Below are 20,016 nucleotides of genomic sequence, written 5' to 3' on the forward strand. Positions count from 1 at the left end.
CAAACAAGAAGTCACATCTGGTTTTCCCCCACCTTACCAAAAAAAATAAACCCTTAAGAGCCCAGTGTGTTGAAAGGAATAAAAAAACAGGGTAGCCAGCAAGAGGATTCCTGCAATTACATCCCCAGTTACCGGCTGACTAGAAACCAGAGCCCTTTTTGGCAGCAAGAACTCATGAAGTTTTCAGGGGTTGGTGTCTGGCGGAGAAGGTGCAGGGGAAACGATGGCTGGGTTGGCAGACCAAGCCTCTCTCTGTACGTAGAAATTGGTTTTCTCCCATCACAAGAGGCAGCTCTCGCCAGGTCACAGCGTGAGGACTGTTTATACAGAGTCAGGCAGTGGGGAAGGAGTCGGCATCTCACAGATGGAACAAGAAAAACCTCACTGGAACTGGAAAGTGGCAGCAAAGTCAGCCAGGGTCTCGGGAGGCTCCTTTGCCGGGCCCCTCCTGCTGCAGGAAGGCATTTACTGCCCCGCCATGCCACCACTGCGGCAGAAGGAAGAGCAACCTTATTTCTTTTATGTTTTTCTTTAAACAAGCACGCCGAGGAATCCTTGCAAAATCTTGACAAGCCTGTGTCAGGGAGGGGCTGCCCTTTTAAATGAGCTCATTTAAGGCAGATACATGACTAATTAGCAGGGTAGAGGTGATAGCTCCAAGGCTGGGGATCAGGCAGTGCACGCAGCCTCCTTTGCCTTCGGACCCATGGCAGCCGGCCGGCCGGGAGGGGCAAGGACTTGGGTTAGTCATTTGATTTATTTGGAGCAAGAAACCCCTCCCTGTCCCAGGAAAGCTGCAATCCCGCTCCCAGGGGTAAATTCATAAGAAATAAGTGAAGCTTTCTGAGGGCAGTGGGTTTTCTTGGACCCCTCCGGCTGCCTACTCCCCCCATTTGGGCTGGGGCTGTCTTTTGGGTGGAGAAAATGGGCACACACAAACCCTCCTGCCCAAACTCCTCTGCTCACTGCAGCCTAGAGGTGCCCAGCCTGGTGCTACAACCCTGATAAAAACCAGTACGCTCAAAGGGGTTACTCAATCAACGTTTTAATTGACTTGAGGAGAAGGAATGGTTTCCATAGCAATGGGCCATCAGCCCCAACTTGTACAAAATCAGAGTTAAAAAAAATAAAAGCACCAAAACCTTTAAAAAATAAAAAAAAAAAACCCGAAAACGGGCATTTATTAAAAATAGATACAAAAGCGCCTCTGCCGGCTCACACTCTTCCTGCCTCCTGGAATTTCTTAAGCAGAAGTTCGTCGGCCCGCAGGGCGAAGCTCAAAGCCCGTTTCTGGTAGTACATGGAGTCCATTGCCAGGTTGTCGATCACGTCTGCCAGGAGATGGGCTCTCTCGACGGAGCTGCCCGGGGCGTCGTAGCCCAGAGCGGTGAAATGCACGTGCAGGTGGTAGTAGGAGGGTCGGTAATGCAGGTAGATTCGCAGCTGGGATCCCGGCACACCGAAGCGCTTCGCTATGGCCTCCTAAGGAGAGAAAAAAAACCCCACAGGTCAGGATTAGCGACATGCAGCAAGGGCACGGGGCGGCTGGGGGCAGGCAGCGCATGGACAGACCTCACAACAGATGAAAAGGAGCATCCCTGATGGCACAAAGGCGAAGAGAAAGGCAGAAGTGATTTCTGCTTCCTCCATCCTCACAGCAAGGGAGAGGGAGAAGTTGGGAAGGACAGAGCTCTTTCCCCATCCTCTGTTTCAGCCTCCGCGGGGATGGAGCGATGCCTCCAGCCGCCCCACTTTTCTCCATGGGCTCTCCACTCGTATCGTTTTCCCTTTCACCCTTATCGCTTCGGCTCACTCGGCAAGTTACGGGGATCCTGTTACCAGCCATTGTAATTAAAGCTATAAACAGCAACGGTGAACTCCGGCACACTGGCTTGGTTCGCTGCTCAGCACGCTGCAATCCCCTGACTAATCTCTTAATTAATCTCCACTTTCTCCAGTGCAATTGCTTCCCAAATTTCTAACGCAGTGAAGGAGAGAGAAGTTATCGCACATCCATCTACCAAGCACACCCTGTCACGGGGCTGGAAAAAACTTGTCGGTCAGTGAAAACAGTCAAGGGGTTGGGAAGGAAGTTGTTAACACGAGGAGGATGGCGCTCGCTGCTAACAAAGAAATATCGAGAACACCTGAAACGGCCCAAATGCAGCAGAGCCTTCCGATGCCCTGGGGGACGGTGCTGACAGAGAAGCAGGGACAGGGGACTGCAAGCAGAGATGCTAGAGGGGAGAGCAGCCCCACTTCATGATGTATCATCATCTCTTGGTTGTCAGGACAAGAAGAAACGGCCTCAAGCTGCGTCAGGGGAGGTTTAGGTTGGATATGAGGAAAAATGTCTTCACTGCAAAGTGGTCAGGCCCTGGCAGAGGCTGCCCAGAGAGGTGGCGGAGTCACCGTCCCTGGTGGGGTTCAAACACCGTGTAGACGTGGCACTTCAGGGCATGGTTTAGGACACTGGTAGTGTTGAGTTGATGGTTGGACTTGATGATCCTAGAGATCTTTTCCAACCTTAATAATTCTATGATTCTATGATTCCCACACAGATCTTGTGCATGGGTTGGACAGGCAGCTGCCGGGGAAGGCAGGCAGCGACCTTGCAGCAGGCAGGCTGTGCTCTCCTTGCCCAGGACGGCAGCGTTGGCCTGGCCTCCCGCTTACCTTGCCTTCTTGCAAGATGTTCCTCAGCAGCGGGAGGTGCTCAGCAGTGAGGTCCCGAAGCGACTTGACCTCCCGGCGGTGAACGAGGGCTATCAGGTAGAGGTCATCCAGCTGCAAACAGAGGGATGGAGGACGGTGACGAAGGTGACCACAGAAAGAGCAGACGGAGGCATGAGTCCTTTGGAACTGACTAACAACCGCAGCTTTCCAGGCTGTGTTATAAGGGGCTACCTGCCATCACGCGTAACCCATGGCCATGCTGGGTTGAATCCAGTGTGGATCTCCCAGTACGACATGCGCTCGCAAAGCCAGAGCCTCAAAGCATCGTCTTTGGACAAATTAGGTTTTGTCCAGAAAAAAACAACGCGGACAGCTTCACCCCAACTGATAAATGGTGGGATCACAAATAACTTCTCAGCTCGATAGGCAGATTGATTAATCAACCCTTTTCTACCATAAACACAGCACTAGCTGTTGCTCTTGCACGTTCACAACATCTCCCTGTGCACGAAAAAATACGTTGTCCCAGTGCGGATCGAGGCTGCACCCACCAAGCTACGTGGGGGAAACCGAGGCGCCCGCCAGCCCGAGCCCAGAAGGGTCTGCCAGCAACCCCCACGCGCGGGCACCGTGCCGAGCACGGCTATTCTGCAGAGCGAGCAAATGGTTTATCTCCACGCTCAGGCGAGGATTTACAGTGAATCGCAGCAGCCGAAACTGCAACTGTAGATTTTTCCCTGAGTGAAAAGCTTCCTATAGTTCCACTGTGCAAATAGCCGCCCACTTTCCAGTCACACCAGTTCTACAAATAACTATTATCAAGACCTAATCAGTCACCAGACAACCCCAGTGCAGTAAAATACGTCCGTTCAGCAGCTCTCAGCCAGACCTCTAGCATCTCCTGAAGCACTTACTGAATTCAATGTTTAACAAGACACAGCGTTGTGGATCACTACACTTTAAAGAAAAAACTAAAAATAAAAATCCCTGTCTCCTTCAGCTCAGCTAGCGGCTTTCTAATATAAACACTGCAAAGCAAAGGGTTTAGATACTTGAGACCCAGCAGATCTTTTCAGGGCTGTGAGAAACCCATCTGGCTATTTGGAAACAGATACTTGTGCCAAAAGATGCTCTCAGGACCCTGTCTCGGGGCTCTCAAAACACGAAGCTTCTATTTGCATCCAGCCAGCACAGCGATGCTCGCGGTTCGGTTTGATTCCCAAAGCAGCCTGTGCACAGCTCCAGAAAAAGACGGCATATCAGCTTGTTCCCTCTGGATCAGGGCTGGCTGGCGGAAGAAAAAGCAAACATCTCTTCCCCTTAGAACATCTGCATGTTGCTGTTTGAAACAAATAAGCCTGTTGCTAAAAAGGCCCTGAATGATGTCATGCTGGGCATCGTTTCAGGCAACGCCTCAGGGCTCCTGCGGGTTTGAAACCAACTCAAAAGAAGCGGGGGAAAAAGCCCACGCTAAAAAAATAGATTTTAAAAAAAAAGAAAAAAAAACTCCAAGAAACCAACTCAAACCACTATCGAGGGTGGGCAACTGGAGCTGATGCAGCACCCAGAAGGTCGAGGCTGGCAGCAAGCGTGCACACTTCATGACACAAATGAGAAATCTTCCTCTCATCAACTAACCTGAAATAATTACAGGTGATTTCGTAGCATTTGCGGGCAACGTACTAAGCTAGTGCAAGGCGATGCTGTTGAAGGGACTTCTAAGGGGACGCTCAGGAGGATCCTGCTGGGAGCTCTGTCTCGCTTCCCTAATTTGATTCAGCAGCCTTGCCTGTTCAGTGGGACGCAGCAGCAAGAACCGGTGCTCACAGGCAGCCCTGGGGCTGCCAGGATCAGCTCTGGCTCAGCATCCCCACAGCCAAGAAATTCCTTGGCTCGAAGGCAGAAGTCAACGGCCCTTGCTGGGATGCCAGCTCGCCTGCCTGGGAAAAAGACAGGCAACGCAAAGGTCCCCGATAGCCCTGGGGATAACGGCTCTCTTGCTGCACACAGCAGCCCAGCCCTTGGGAAGAAATCAAGAAGATCCTGTTCAGCATACCAAGAGGCAACAGGAGCATGGGGAAACCTCCCCTGAAGACAAATCCTACCATTTAAGTGCTCCCTGACCATGCTAGCTGCAAGACGCAGATACGACAGGTCTCTAAAGAAAGTTAAAGCACTATTTTTAGCCCATCCACCTTCAATCCCAATGTGAGTTGCAAAGCTTGGTTGCGGCAAGTGAGGATTTACCCCGAGGCTTTGCTCAAAGCAAGGAAAGGGACGGTGTGCTGCACTTCTTAGGATCCCGAAATATCACCACCCTGAAAGTAAATGCCACTGAACAAGGCACAATGGCACAAGCACAACAGCAAGCTTGCCATGTATCACCTGCTATGCAAAGTCTCTCCAGGAAGAAGGTCAAGCCTCCCAGTGAACAAGCGGAAATTTGACCTTGGTTACCCCACCACAGCTTGACAAGGGATTTTTGGAGCAGCTGATGTGCAAGGAGTTCCTGGTGACCAGAGACTACCCTGCAGTGACCTGTCCTCCCCAAGTCGTTTCCCCAGCGACTCAGCAGCAGAGCAAAAAAAGGTGCTCCCAGCACAGAAGTACAGAATCCTCTTGCCCACCACCAGGCTTGTGTTCCCATTTTTTTAGTTTTCAGTTCCCATTCCTAAGTTTTAATTATGCGGTAACTTTCCCCCACCTGCCACCCACAGAAGCATTTTGAGGATCCAAAACCTGAAGTGGACTTTTCTTTTTTGACTCCACAGAATTCAAGGGGCGCAAGTGTGGAGTTTCACCTCCCCAGGGCACATCACCTGAAGTACAGCACAAAATGGAGGCGGAGCCCAAGGAAATAATGAGCCACTCAGTTGAGGATTACAGCCTGGGCTTAAAAACTTCTGCATTTCAACGAGTGGCTGCTCCCACGAGGGGTTAAGCAGCTGCTCATAAGCTAACAACCATCTGTTTAATATTGTGTGGAGGAGAGTTAATTGCAGCAACCAAAGGACAACACATCTGCCCAGTTTGTGCCTAAGGTTGAGGCTTGTAAAGAAAAACCAAAAAAAAAAGCCCCAAACAAGTTCAGCAGGAACAAATACGCAGCTGGATTTAGGTTCAAACACATCACAACAACATTTGGGCTAATACAGGAAAGAAAAGGCAAAGCCAATAAATAAATCACCCAGCAGTGGTGAGAACAGCCTGTGTTTCACAGTGTCCACCACTAGCATGTGATAAAAGGCCCAGGCAATGCCATCACTTAGTGACAGTGTGAACAGGAAGGACACATTTCCCTACTTAAACTTTCATTAGCGTGCTATTAGTAGCACAAAAGTGGACATTTCCCCTGGATTACCTTCAGACAAGCAGCACCCCTTCAAAGACAAGCAAACAAACCTGGTTTTGATTCCACTTAAAATCTGGGACTAGAACAAAGCCATTGCAAGGATCTGGGTTTTCATGGATGATCCGATCGGCCTCAGCTTTCTTCTCCAGGATATTATACACCCACTGAAAGAGAAATTTGTGATTTATAAACCAGTGGAGAAAAAAAACCCAACACCTCAGGCACATTTAGGCCAAGCCCATGGATTAGTGCGTATTCACTGCAAGTAGAATATTTAAACAAAAAAAAAAGGCAACAACTTGATTTTAAGATGACCAAATAATTTCATGGCTAGTAACATTTGTAATTAATTACCCATGAAACACTCCAACAACAAACTCCAGGCTATTAGGAGCACTCCAGTGAAAAGATACACCCCCAGTCCCACTGCGTGGCACTGCACCACCAGCTAGCTAAATTGTTCAGGGACTTTTGTTTTCCTCTCAAGCAGTAAGAACTGGCCACAGCTGCAGATGAGGTATGGAACAGAGATGGTTTAGCACGGTGTAGAAATACCTGCATTCACCCCCTAAGAGGATTCGGAGATCATTCTTCCCAATGGGGTCTAAGAGTAAACCAGACCTGGCTGCTTTACTGGTCATAGATGAAGCTGCTGCAAGCACTAAAACCCCCAAGGGGCAGCAGGATCCCTGCTCCGTGCTCCCAGCGGTCGGCAATGGGCAGGTACAGGCATTCAGCCAGATCAGCCACCAACACAAGCAACCCGGAGCATGCCAGACCCCGGCGAAGCGGGCAGCGGTGGAAGGCAGCTCACGTGGGGCTTAGCAGACGGCTCTCGAAGCACTGCAGGGCTGTTCACACCTTTTTACCTCCCAGGCTGCGCTGAAACCTTTACAACTAGGTCTGGGAAGGGAACTCAGCTGGTTTTTCCCATTCAGAAAGGAAGGAGCAGATTGCTTGCGAGCCTGAGGTTGGATGCGGCTCCGGCTGCTGGCAGCCAGCGCTCGCCGGGAGAATACGAAGGGCCTGTGTTTTCTTGGGCAATGCACGTCTCTCGGTTTCCTGGCTGATTAGAAAACAGCTCGCCACTCTTCTTCCTCTATATTTAAAGCTTCAGCCTCCAGATTGCCTGTAAGCCCTGCTCTGGTAATCCCCCTGCGCTCCTCCTTCAAAGCCAAGCACCATCCAGAGAGGAATTTCAGCTACGAAATGGAAGAGACCGGGGATAACCAACAGTAAGACAAGCAGAAAGCATCTTTTTTTCTCCTGGCTACCAACCTGAGCTTGAGCATCCTTCTTTACACCTCCTTTATAGCTCCAAAATGCACTTTCTGCTCTAACTTAAATCTATCTTAAGTATCAGACTGCCAGCAGAGTCCCCAGGCAGGTCCCTAGAAGACAAAAGGCCAGCAGAAAACGGCTAGGGCTTGCAAGCTGAAACCATTTTGAAACATCATTTTCCCCCATCAAGTCTGGGTAGGAAACATTTTGGTCACGCCAGGGGGGTAGGGAAGATGCAGCCAGCCTCGCAGACGCACCGAGCAAGCTGGGTCAGCAGATGCTGCGCATGCCAGACACTCGAGAGAAAAAGACATCCCTTTTGGGGAGATCTGTCAAGAGTTTAATTAATCCAATCAAAAATTAGGATCATTGTAAACTGAGCTGAATATAGCCTCAGAGACAAACAAACTTCTCCTCCCTTGATCTGGGTATTTTTCTTCTTAAATTGCTGGTCTTTTCTTCACAGCAACAAAGTCTTAGAGATTAGATTTGCAAAGTGATTTTGGAAAGCATGGCCCAAGATCGCTGTGCTCTGTGACCCCGGAAGAAAAGCAGGGCAGGAAGCTCAGCAGGAAATGAGTGTTTGCCTTTTGTTTTTTTTAAATGCCTGCTCTTTTCACAAGTGCCAAGCTATCACTGCCCTAAAGAAGTTCACCGATCAGATAAGCTGAATTTTAAACCCAGTGCTGCCTCATGTGAGATCATCAGCTGACTGCTCTTGCCGTTTCCAGCACAAGCCCAGTGAGGACAACATGTCCAGAGACTGTCACCACAACAAAACTATTATATCGCAAGCATCCATGCTTTGCATCCTCCAGCAGAAGACAGAGCCGCTTCTGTAACAGCGCAGATATCGGCTGATATTTCTGTTACCCTTCACGTTTCCCCTCCCGCTCGCCAAACGCGGTTCGATAAAGGCAAGAAACCGCATTATCAAATCACAGAGGTCAAGGACTGACCGTGCTGACCAAGATCTCTTGGCAGATGCTCCTGATGGTCGCCAGGAATATGTTTCCATGTACAGAAATCATTTGTTTGTTTGTCGCAAGCATTTGGCGGAAGAGGCAGAGAGAGCTCAAGCACCTTCTGAAGACAGCTGCTACACCTGGGAACTTAACAAAAGCATGGAGAAAACATTTGTGCAGGTTGCTGTCCGGTGGAAACACGCTGTTGTCTTCCTCCAGCTAATAAATGCCGCCTGGGTGTTCTCAGGGTTGCAGCCCGGCTGCTGGCGGGAAAGCTGAACGACAGAGCACAAGAAAAGCAGACGGGCAAGGAGTGATTAGGCGCACACCGCAGCTTGCAAGGTGCCTTCTGGTACAAGCCGCAGAAAGCGGGATGCACGTCCATCTGCAAGCGATCAGAAAGCAGACGTCGCAACAGTGAGCCCTGTTAACCATTCTGCTGCTGTTTAAGGCAGCAGGAAAGAGGTGGGGAGGATACCCAAGGCCTGCAGTTGGTTGGGTTTTGGGGTTTATTTCTAACGGATAGCCTCAGCAAACCCAGGATTTGTTTTATTCCCCCTAGCTTGAACTGGTCCCTACAGCCTTCCATTCCTTTGGACTCTAAAGAAGAAATATAGGGAGAGGAATGTTCAAAAAGGATGGAAAACAGGAAAAAAAAAGTCCATTGCTGCTGCCTGGGGCAAGGAAGACACTGAAAATACAGCTTCGGCACGTGAAATATGGACCAAAGGGCCAAATGGCAGAGGGGCTGTAGGCAAAGCCCAAGGAGCGAGTTGTGATGCAGGAATCCAAGGGCAAACTGTGCCTTCCCTTTTCCACAACACCCAAGAGACTCCTAAAAAGCCCAGCGAACTGCACCAACGCCCAGGGAGCCACCCTTGGAAAGGAGGAGGAACGCCCCAGCTCAGAAAGTCTCCAGAAACCTTGAGGAAGGCAATTTTGGGTACATCTCCAAGGCACAAGTTCTTCTGCAAAGACGGAGAAGGATGCCCTGGACGACAGAGGATGGGGACACTGGGGGAGGTTTAGGGGAGAGGGAGCCCTGTTTAGCATTGCTGAGCTTACCCCAAAGGCCAGACAGCCTCAAGAAAGCACAGTAGGTGAGGGGATGGATTCAGGCAGCATCACAACGCGGGACCAGCAGAAATAATTGGCAGCCAGTCGCATTTGAGGAGCAGGCTCCCAGACAGATGAGAAGGTGCTGACAATACGCTGATGGAGCAACCACCAGGAAGACGGGGACAGAGCACTCCTTACTCCTCTGCCTCCAGCCTGGGCTTTGGAGGAGACATCTGACAGCTCAGAGTGTTGAAGGAGGAGACCAAAGATGTCCGTCTCTGCAGAGGGGAAGCAGTGGTACCCATACCTGGATGCTGAAGCTCTGGGACTGGATGAAGGGCAGCGTTATGTTCTTGTAATCCTCCCAGGTTTCACGGATGAGGTGCACTTCTTGACGGAGGTATTTCTGAAGGTGTTTCTCCGTGGCGGGGTACACCACTGTGGTTTTTATCTCTAGAAACAAACATGTTTCCTGAGTTACCATCACAGTCGAAACCCACGTTACTTCCTTCAGTCCCCAATAAATCTGTTTTGCCTACCAATAAATGGCACGCTAACATATTTTTAAAAGATACCACTAAAGCGGCGGGGTGGGGGAGAATGGACGTGGAAAGCAAACAAGTGCTTTAACCTCGCATCCTTTTCTCAGGGAAGGATAAGCCGACAACACAGCCAGGGCTTGTCTTTCCAGTTCAGGTGGAGGAGTTTGCTGTCTGAGAGGTTTTGTTTCCCACACTTGCTCTTTCAGGCATATCAGGAACATCGGGGCAGAGCCGAGGCTCCCAGGGAAGAGCTTACGTGCAGTCAACAACCAGGACAGAAACATGACCCCAGGGGCAGAGACACATCTTCCTCACACTTAAATCCGAATCTCACGGAACGCTATCGATCGAGCCCGCAGCGACTTTCTCCAGCCACGAAACCAGGCATTGCACAAGCTGCGAGCCACGCTGGGGCTGGCTCGAGGGGCAGCTCCTTCCCAGAGCTCTCAGCCATCAGGATGCTCGGCCTCAAGCGCAGGAGGTCAAGGGCACAGGGACGGATCTGGAGCAGACGACGCCAGCGGATGGGTTAACATGGTGCAGGATGAGCTGAGGGAAGGGGGCTGGGTGATTCCCTGGCCGGACACCAGCCAACAAACAAAGAGCATTTAGCTGTTTACTCTAGGAAAAGCAAGACAATTTCTGTTTACCTCAAGATGAAAACTTCACTGCATAATTTCTGTGGCATTAAACAAGCTGCAAGCAGGCACCTCGTCAACCTGGCAGCAGTAAACCGTACCCACAGTGATAAAACACTTGGAAAACATCCCTCTTTGGCTGAGATTAGATGTGTGATACAGAGCCTGCCACAACTCCAAGGTCACTAGCAGCGCCTCCGCCTTCCCAGCTAACGGAGAGCTGCTATAAAACATAGCACAGGAAGGAGAAAAACCCCGCGAGCCTGGATGAACCCTGAGCAGATCAGACCGAAGCAAGCAGCTGGGGCACTGCAAACACTGCAGCTTGCGTCCGAGATCTGCCACGGCCGCGAAAACCACGGGCAGCACACTCACCAGGGCACCAGCCATGCTTCACGCTTTATATACGTATATATGCTAGCCGGACACTGAATATAAATATTTATTTGTTCCTAAAGGCAGGATTTAGGGTGGTTTGGGGTTCTTGGGGGTGTTTTTTTAAGTTTTCTGGTTTCTTTTTTTTTTTTTAAGGTCGGCACTGCACAAGCTGGGAGACTCTGCCTTTTCATTTCATGCCAAACCCAGCTTAATGAAATCCACAGGAAAATGCTGGTAACGTGAAATATGAAAATGCAAACCACAAGGGCAGTCTGGTCTGATTCCCACCATACACATGTTCAAACAAGGTTGTTTTCCAGGACTCCATTAGCACTTCTGGTGGGATGATGTAATAGCAAAAACAAAAAAGAAAAGACAAGGCTCCTCCGCTCCTCACTTGCAAAGACCAGAAAAGCACTGGGGAGAAAACAAAAAGGCAAAAGATAAGAAAATATCACATCCAGCCTCAGGCTGAAACTTCCACTATTTAATTTTCTACCCCAAAACAAGGGACTGCAGCAGAAAGCCCTCCGTGTCAGGCGTGGAGATGACCGCAACACATGTCCTGGCTGGGATGTGGGGTTTGCAGAGGACCCTTCTCGGCTTCTCCAGCACCTCCCTAGGTTGGGGGTGGCTGCTCTTGGTGGGGAGAGCCACTTCGGATACTTTAAAACCTAACACAAGATCAGAGAAATCCTTAATGTGCAGCTGCGGTTGAGCAGCAGATGTTTGGAAGAGGAGAGGGGGGAGAGGCTGTGGTTCGCTAATGATTATTTCCCTTCTAGAGGTCTCATCAACCCTGAAACACCCCAGCAACACTAATTAGCATAAATCACTACAGCCAGAGAAGGGGTTTGGTAAACGCTCAGGGCCTGACTATCGTTAGGAGCCCGCACATGGGCTGCAAAGTCCCAGCTAAGGCTGGACTCAGCCACAGGAAACATCCACAGCGAGACCAGGCTTGCCACAAAATCTTTCCATTGCTGGCAACTGGCCGCGTTCACGCTCCGTTTTAAAAGTCGCCCTGCTCCTGGCAGACTCCACGTGCATTAAAGCATCATGTATGTCGTGGGGCAGCCCAAACCTACCTTGGGCTGGAATTGGGGATAAAGAACTGCTGGACACGTGATGTGGGTTTTTAAGCTTGCTGAAGGGTCAGGGATTGTCTCTGCTTGCATCTGAGTCACATCAGCTGGCGTGTTCCTGAACACCAGCCCAGGGACACGACAAAGCACCTGTGGTTTATTCTGGAAGTCAGGACTGGCCATCAATTAACTGGAGGTTATGAAAAAGGAGGTTTAATGAAGGAACCAAGATGAACAGGAGCCAGAGGTACCATCATGGTGGAAAGCAACCAACCGGCAGTTCACCCTGCGAAGGGTGTTTGAGAGGAGGCACTGCACTGTTGTTTCCCTGCCCAGGAGAAAAGGAAGCTCGGATTGATCAGAAACACAAAAAATCTTCTCCCCTCTCCTGCTAAAAATGAGTGAAGAAAACAACCCAAGGCACAAGAAATGAAAACCAAAACACCAGATCAATTTGGGGAACTTATGGAAAAGAGGGCTGAAGGCAGCTGTCGCCAGGAGGAGAGGATGAAACACGTTACACCATGCTCCCGACGGCGCAGGACAGCTACGTGTCACAGATGGGGAGGAGAAAGAGAGATCTCGTGCACATAGGAAAGCGCACTCTAGGCTCACTGGTGATGCCTCGTCCCCTTTCACGCCGTGCCGTCCCCAGGCTCTGCCAAAATCCCCCTCCAGCTCGGCACGTCAAATTTCGAACTGATGCAAATGGCGAGGAGAGGCCAGGACGACCCGCTGAGGCACCTGGCACTCGCTTCTCCCATCCCACTCAGCAACATGAAAATATACCACTGTAGTTTTGTTTTAAATACATTTAAACATGCCGGGGAGCTAAGAGAAGCACGCAGGGCAGGAACAACCTGTTTCTACTTCTGGGCAGGGGTGATTTTTCCTCCCTTTGCTAGTAGAAAGCTGAGCTTTGGCTTATAATCTGCCTCATCAACTCAACCCTCAGGTGCAGGAAGGTGCAAAGCCCAGGAAACAGCAGAGAAAGTGCACTCCGTTTTCTTTTCCTCTGCAAGCCTCTTTCCTGCTGCATACAGCTCTGCACTGCCTTCCCACCATCAGGTGTCTCCTTCAAAGCAGCCCTAACTAAATATAACAACATACAACCTCCCCCTTCCCCTGCTGTATTAACAGCGTGTTTATTTTTATGATTGCTGTGTAGCATTCACAGGGAAACACCTAAATTTAAGCCACCCCCAACCAGGTACGACTGCGGCTTTGCCTCGGACATCTGGGGCTCTCATTATTGAATGAAATCAAAGCACAAAAGAAAAGGATAAAGCCTGCAAGGGTTTACAACCTCTGAGGCCAGCACATGCCAGGGCAAGCCAAGAGTGCCGCCAGGGACTTCTGCCAAGGCTGTCTGGCCCCTGGTTCTCATCCAAGGACTCGGTGGGCTCTCAATGCAACAGCCGGGGCGAAGAGAAAAGTTGCAAGTTACCCAAAAAAACAGATCAATGCACGATTAAGCCTCCTGCTGTCCCCCCAAACCACTCCACGTGCTCCTGCTGCTTCAGGCTCCAGCTTTTTATTTAAGTGTCAATGCAAAAAGAGTTTTCTTTGCTGGGCCAGCCCCACGGGCAGGCAGAGCGTGGAAATGCCAGGAGACGAACCAGCCTTCCCAGCGCAGCTCGTGCAAGTTTCTCCAGCTTCTCACTGCCTGAAACCAGACACTTCTCAGGCTCGGGAAGACAGGGATATGTATCACTTACTGCATGACCAAATTCTTTCCTTCCACACTCTCCCAGTTCTCCCACAATTTCTTCACCCCAAATCGGAGAGATGGAGCCACACCATCTCCCCCTGCGCTTGTTTTTAGATGGTTTTAATAAGGTTCAGCCTGCAGTGCAAGGATGAGCCGTGCTCAGTGAGTAACGGCTCCTTAAATGACTGATAAGAGCCCTTAAATTATGTTGCCATGGCCTTGGTGCTGTGAAACATGACATCCCTCAGCAGCCAGGCAAGAGAAGGCTGCTTTTTGCTGGAAACAGCAAGTTCTCCTTGCTAAATGTGTGTAAGCACCACCAGGAGCTGGATATTATCGGGGACTGTGTTGCTTGGACCATCTGGCTTTTGCAACGGAGCCTTTGCAGCAGGAAAATCTTTCCCCTACTATGAAAGCAGCCCTCGCTTTCCCTGAAAGGGAGAGTCCCCAGGCTGGGGTTTCATCCGCTAGCATCGCACAACTCCAGGCATAACCTGCCTCTTAAATCTAGGCAACACCCAGCCTTAACACAAGTTACGTGTGCCTGCCTTTGCTGTTAGCAGGGCAGTTACTATCAGAGGGCATGTTCTCCAACACCGCTCCTCCTCACAAACTCACTCACAAAATTCCTCCTCCTTAGTTGCACGGTTTCAGGTTGCTCTTCAGATGAACTCTGACTGTTAATAAGCTGGTTGGCAAACATTAGCCTCCACGCATCTCTCCTTCTGTCCAGTAAAACCAATGAGCCAAGCAAGACATGGATGAGGTCCTCTTTCTCACCGGCACTGCCTTCATGTGTCCCCAAGCCGGTGTGCTCCCAGCCTAAAAATCTCATCTTTAAGAAGCAGCAGCAGAGTGAAACTCCTCTTCCCAGGGCAGAAGGCAGACATTTGCTCAGGTAACACGCTTCTTTTGGCCTCCTTTTCTCTGCCTTCACCACGCAAACAAAGCAACTGGCCCAGCCTTGCAGGCTCTTTTACCACCAAGACAAAACAAGCTTTCATCGCATGGGGCCTGTGTTAGCTTGATTCCAGGGAGGGAAGCACATCCGTCTCAAACGAGGAGGCAGGGAGAGGCTGAAGAAAATATCCACTTTCAGCTATCATGAACCTCCAGCTGAATGAAGAGCTTCGGACCACAAAGGCCGCATTGAGAAACGCGCTTCAAAAAGACCGGAGGGACCCGGAGGCAGCTCCTCATGCTGTCAACGCACCCAATGTCATGAATCACCTGCGGGCGTGATTTTCTCAATCCCGGGAGGTTTAACCTACCTTTAAAAAGCGAGAAGTTGAGCATGGTGGGGCTTGGCTACCCGGAATGAGTTCCTCTTCTGTGGCACACCATGACTTTTCAAAGGAACTGCTTAATGCCGAAGTTTGACCTTTGCTGCAAAATACTTGTATTGCATCACATCAACCAGGTGTAAACCTGCAAGCACCAAGAGATAAAACCCTTTCTCTCTCTAACCCTGCTACCAAGAGGCTGAGATAGGCCCTGTGCAAGGGCTCGCTGCGTCTCCACACGATCACTCGATGCCCAGGGATTTCTCAAGAGCCCTGGCATTGTCTGCAGCCTTACAGAAAATTTCTCCTCCTTCAGTTTTAGGTTTATGAGCAGCATTCCTCACATCCACTCCCTCCCTGGGCCATGACTCAGCTCAAAAAGGGCAATTTCCTTCCCCTCCTGACATGAGCGACCATTCCCTGTAGTGCCAGCCCAGCTGCCCACCAGCAGCTCACACAACACATCCGCAAAAACAGCTATTTGGCTGTGAATTGCTTCAAAGGAAGAATCCTCCTCGCTCACCACTCGGAGCTGGGGAGCCTGGAGGGCAGCCGAGGGTCTGCAGTCCCCCCCCAGCTCTCCGGCCCAACACCCAGAGCGGGCACAGCAATGCCAAGGAGAGGGCTGGGAAACAAACATGCACCACCGTGTAATGTTTCTGCAAAAGCTGCCTTTTAAAGGCAATTTTTAAAGTGATTAAAAAGATAATAGAAGCATGTTAGAGGCTTTTTCCCCATTCAAAACTGCAAGAGGAACAGCGTGAACATTCATCCAAAAGCGCAGCGCGTTTTGTTTCACATACAGCTGGACCAACAGTGTGCCTGTGCAGGGCAGTCACGGCACAGAGGACAGGCCGAGCAGAAACAACCCCAGCAAGGATTAAGTTCAACAAAGACCCGGAAACAGGACGTGAGAAGACCCAGATTCACCCAGTTTTGCTCCAGCCTCTCCGAAAGAGCAGCACCTGGAGTGGTGCTGACAGGGACTGGCACCCTTGAGAGCCTTTTCACCCAGGTGAGGGGTTTCACACCTGGCATAAATCTTAAATTAAATTAAAAAATGTTGCTATCGGGGTGAAGCTGGAGTTACACAGCACGGCAAGGAAGTGCTGCAAGGAAGTCAAACGCCCGCACAGCTGGCAGGGCTGCAGCTGGAGAGAGGCCCAGGGGATTTTAGCCTTGCAATGCCACCTCGTGGGAATTGCCACAAGTTGCGGCCAGCCTCAAATGCAGCGTGTACCCAAGCAGGAGTCTTTCCAGCAAGCGAAGCATAGCTTTAACATCTTCCCATGTAGGGCATCCGCAAAAAAACCACCGTGTCACGGTGTTTTCCTGCCATTGAAACGTGGCATTGTAACACTGGAACCTCTGATTTAGAGCCATCGAGAGAAAAGAGGTGTTTTGCACAACTGAACCTCCCAAAGCCAGACACTGCTTCCTCCTACACCATAGCCATAGTGCCAAAGTAGGAGCATTTTTGGGAAGGTACATCAAACACCCCGAAAATTTAATTCAGGACCGCAACAACTTCTTACTTAAGGCTACCGCTCTGATTGTTTTTGACTCTGATACACCTGTTTGGCTATCACTGTGCTTACAGAAGTGTCACCACGTAATTAATCGCTTATCATGGTTTTAGCTGGGAGAGAGTTAATTTTCTTTACTCTAGCTGGTGCAATGCCATGCTGTGGACTTAGTATGAGAATAATGTTGATAACACTGATGTTTTAGCTGTTGCTCGGTAGTGGTTGTTCTAGTCAAGGACTTTTCCAGCCTCTCATGCTCTGCCGGGTGCACAAGAAGCCGGGAGGGGGCGCAGCCAAGGCAGCTGCTCCAAACTGACCAAAGGGCTATTCCATATCCTGTGACATCATGGCCAGTATATTAACTGGGAGGAGCTGGCCACAGGAAGCAGCGATTGCAGCTCGGGGACCAGCAGCATCGGTCAGCACGTGGTGAGCGGTTGCATCAGCTGTTGTTCAGGTTTTTTTTTTCCACTCCTCCCAAGGTTTCACCTCTCTCATTATTTTCCTTTTCATTACATTATTATTACTGTCTTATTTTAATCATTAAACTGTTCTTATCTCAACCCAGGAGCTTTCTTACTTTGGCCCTTCCGATTCTCTCCGCCATCCCACAGGGGTGAGGGGGTGCGAGCGAGTGCCTGCGTGGTGCTTAGTTGCTACCTGGGGCTGAACCACGACATTGTTGCCCTTCCAGAATGTGAACACACACATTAAATCGAAGTGCTCGGCCTGCCCAAATGGCAGCCCCGCTTTGCAGCCGCACAGGACCACAGTCACAGGACGCCCTTCCACTGCGACAAGAAACAAGAATCCGTCTCGCGGGATGACAGCCTTCCACTGAAGCTCTCCAACCCACTCACGACACCTCGTCCTACTCAGTTATTAATTGGGTTTCATAACACACAGATGTGTGAAATCAGCAGGGAGAGGCTTGAAAGGCAGAAGCCAGGTGCCTATCTGCCCCAGGCACTCGAGGTTACCAGCATTTTCAATACCCTGTGCAAACATGCCAGTTGTCTGCCCTTACCAGGTGACATCAGGCAAAAAAAATAAAGCAAGATGATTCCCTTGAGTGAGATGAGGCTGACATGCGCTCTGCAGGGACTGTTTTCAAGGTAAGCCTTACAAGGAGAGACAATATCTTACCAGATTAGCTGACATCACTAAATTAAACACACAAGGAAAGCTTTCACACCCACAAGCTCTTCTTCACTTTAAATCAAGGCACATGCAGGTGATTGCAAGTAATCAAGCAAAGGCCATTTAACGGCCAGACACTCATCAGCTGAGCGAGGTAAGTGCTGGGAGAAGGGGGCAAAAGAAGGCAGCATCCAAAGCCTCGAGAGTACCACGTGGCCTTCAGAGCAGCAACGATCCACCCACTTCCCTGCCTCAGCCAGGTCTGCTGCTGTCAGCCAAACCACAACCAGGGTGGCGTGGTCAGATCCAGCAGCGACACTTGCCTGTCTTACAGCGCCCTCCCCTCTGGAGCCAGCAGGACCACACCGACCAGCACCCCAGCCACAACCACGGGTCCACAGCCAAGCCACGGAGCGAGCCGCCCTCCCCAGAACCCCCAGGCAAGGCCGAGAGCACTCACCGCTTAGCTCTGGGGGAGGATAGAGGTGGTACGTGCTATAAATGTCATTGCGCATCTGCAGCTCCAGCTTCGTATGTTTCTTCAGCAGGTCCAATACCTTCTCCTCCTGGAAAGGAGTCTTTTCCAGGATGACTATGGCATCTGTGCCCTCTCCGGAGGGGCTGGCCACCTGGAATAAGGATGGATAAACCCATTGGCAAACACGGATCCAGCGCTGGGCAGAGTTTGAGGCCAGGACCTGAACACCTCCACCCAGGGACACCTTGCAGCCCCTCAGTTCTCACGCAAACCTCCTCCTAGTCCAGCCAACTGCTGGGCAACACCCATTTAAAAATAAAAGGCAAGTTTTCCCTGAAGCACAGCAGGAATCTACTCCCCATCAGAGAACACAGAAGGTTTTCTGGAGGAGCAGGGGATGTGGACAACATCTCAGCCCATCGGTACCTCCCCAGATGCTCCCAGTGCCTGCAGCTGCATTCCCACTGACCTTCATCACTGATTTAATCTCAGATACTTACCAGTGGCTACCAACCAGGTAGTCAGAGGGTCAGGAAGAGGGCAGAGGCAGAAGCAGGGGTTTGCATCATGGTCAGGGAGCAAACCTTAGCTGTTTTGCCGCCCTGCTCTGAGGAACCACAACCCAGATCCGGACATGGCCTGAGCATGCTGGTTTTGGGAGGTGCAGAGAACACCCCCAAATCACTTCCTGTCTGTGCAGGACCTGGGCAAAGCCTTGTTGAACAGTGCTTGGGGAGGGCAAAGGGGCTCATGTGGGGCTCCCAACACAGCTACGCTCACAGGGCAGGTCTGTGCCCAGCTCGGTTATCCACTGCCCATCAACCCGTTGCCCTGAGACCAAAACAGCAGCCTGAAACTTTCCCATTCTCATCACCTGCTCGGATACACATCTCCAGGAGACAGGATCTGAGGCGGTTGCATGGTTCCTGCACCACAGCTGGGCTCTCCAGCCATAAAACTTAAAAGAGTTATTACAAATTTTGTTTTTATGGCACCGGATTGACACGCCTATCCTATTTACAGCCCCAGAGTTAGCATCTTGCTTCAATTCAGTGCTGCTTTACCTACCAAGCGTGAAAAACCTGCTCACTGGGCCAAAAGGGACAATTACACTAGTAATAAAAAATAACCTGAGGCTGGAAATAAGGTTTCCAGGAGGTTGTGGCCAAGAGCAGCTGCCTCCTGCCCACCCGCTCTGCTGGATTTGGGCAGCACCGGGCTGGAAACGCCAGTCTGGGCCCAGGCTTTGGTGAGTAAGGGCGGGCTGGGCTGGGCTGGGCCGGGTCGCAGCCCAGCGGAGGGGAGGGGGACGAGGAGGGGACTGAGGGGGGAAACACACCGGGGAAGCGGCCGGCCACGCTGGACCCGGGCGCGCCATGTGCTGACGGGGGCGTGGCTTCGACAGTGGAGGCGTGGCCTCCGCAGCGGGCACGCGATCCTTGGCGGGGGCGTGGTCTTTTGGGTGAGGGCGTGGCCACCCCTCAGCGGAGAAAATGGCGGCGGGCCTCACCGGGCCTGGCGGCCACCGCCCCCGCCCCCCCCTCCCCGGGCCCCACAACCTGTTCCCGTCCCTCTCCCGGTACCTCCCCGTGCAGGAACACGGTCTTGTCCCGCGCCGACTCCCGCAGCACACGCCGCAGCCGCAGCTCCGCCAGTGAGAAAGCGGCGGCGGCCCCGTCGGGATGCGCGATCCCGGCCTCCTCCTCCTCCCGCTTCCTCTTCGGCGGAGGGCCCTCCGCCATTGCGCCCCCCTCTGTCCCACACTGCGCCTGCGCGGCGGCGCCGCCACCGAGAGAGTAGCCGGGCCAGGCGCCACGCGGCGAGAGCGCTCCCTGGCGCCTCGGCGGTGCCGCGAACCCCGCCGCCCCCTTGGGGTGCGGGACCGACCCCATACCCTGCTTT

General features: G+C 51.4%; 1 protein-coding gene across 1 annotated transcript; it reads right to left on the minus strand.

Moving 5' to 3' along the window:
* Positions 1–1,029: 1,029 nt before the first annotated feature.
* DCPS (decapping enzyme, scavenger) lies at positions 1,030–19,882 on the minus strand. The gene is made up of 6 exons (XM_075116132.1): positions 19,698–19,882; positions 18,097–18,265; positions 9,641–9,786; positions 6,079–6,192; positions 2,677–2,787; positions 1,030–1,482 (listed from the first exon to the last, which is right to left on the minus strand). The coding sequence occupies exons 1-6, from the start codon at positions 19,854–19,856 to the stop codon at positions 1,216–1,218; spliced, it is 966 nt and encodes a 321-aa protein (XP_074972233.1). The 5' UTR covers positions 19,857–19,882; the 3' UTR covers positions 1,030–1,215.
* Between the last annotated feature and the right edge of the window lie 134 nt (positions 19,883–20,016).

The sequence above is a fragment of the Phalacrocorax aristotelis genome, chromosome 22, assembly GCF_949628215.1.
Source record: "Phalacrocorax aristotelis chromosome 22, bGulAri2.1, whole genome shotgun sequence".
Taxonomy (NCBI): Eukaryota; Metazoa; Chordata; class Aves; order Suliformes; family Phalacrocoracidae; genus Phalacrocorax; species Phalacrocorax aristotelis.

What these genes read in the sequence shown, in the direction of transcription:
- DCPS (XM_075116132.1), bottom strand. Translation starts at nt 19,856, where the DNA reads ATGGCGGAGGGCCCTCCGCCGAAGAGGAAGCGGGAGGAGGAGGAGGCC. An exon ending in TCCTCCCCCAGAGCTAAGCG is followed by an intron (nt 9,787 to 18,096) that starts GTGAGTGCTCTC and finishes GTTTGTTTCTAG; the next exon opens with AGATAAAAACCACAGTGGTG. An exon ending in CCCAGAGCTTCAGCATCCAG is followed by an intron (nt 6,193 to 9,640) that starts GTATGGGTACCA and finishes TTTCTCTTTCAG; the next exon opens with TGGGTGTATAATATCCTGGA.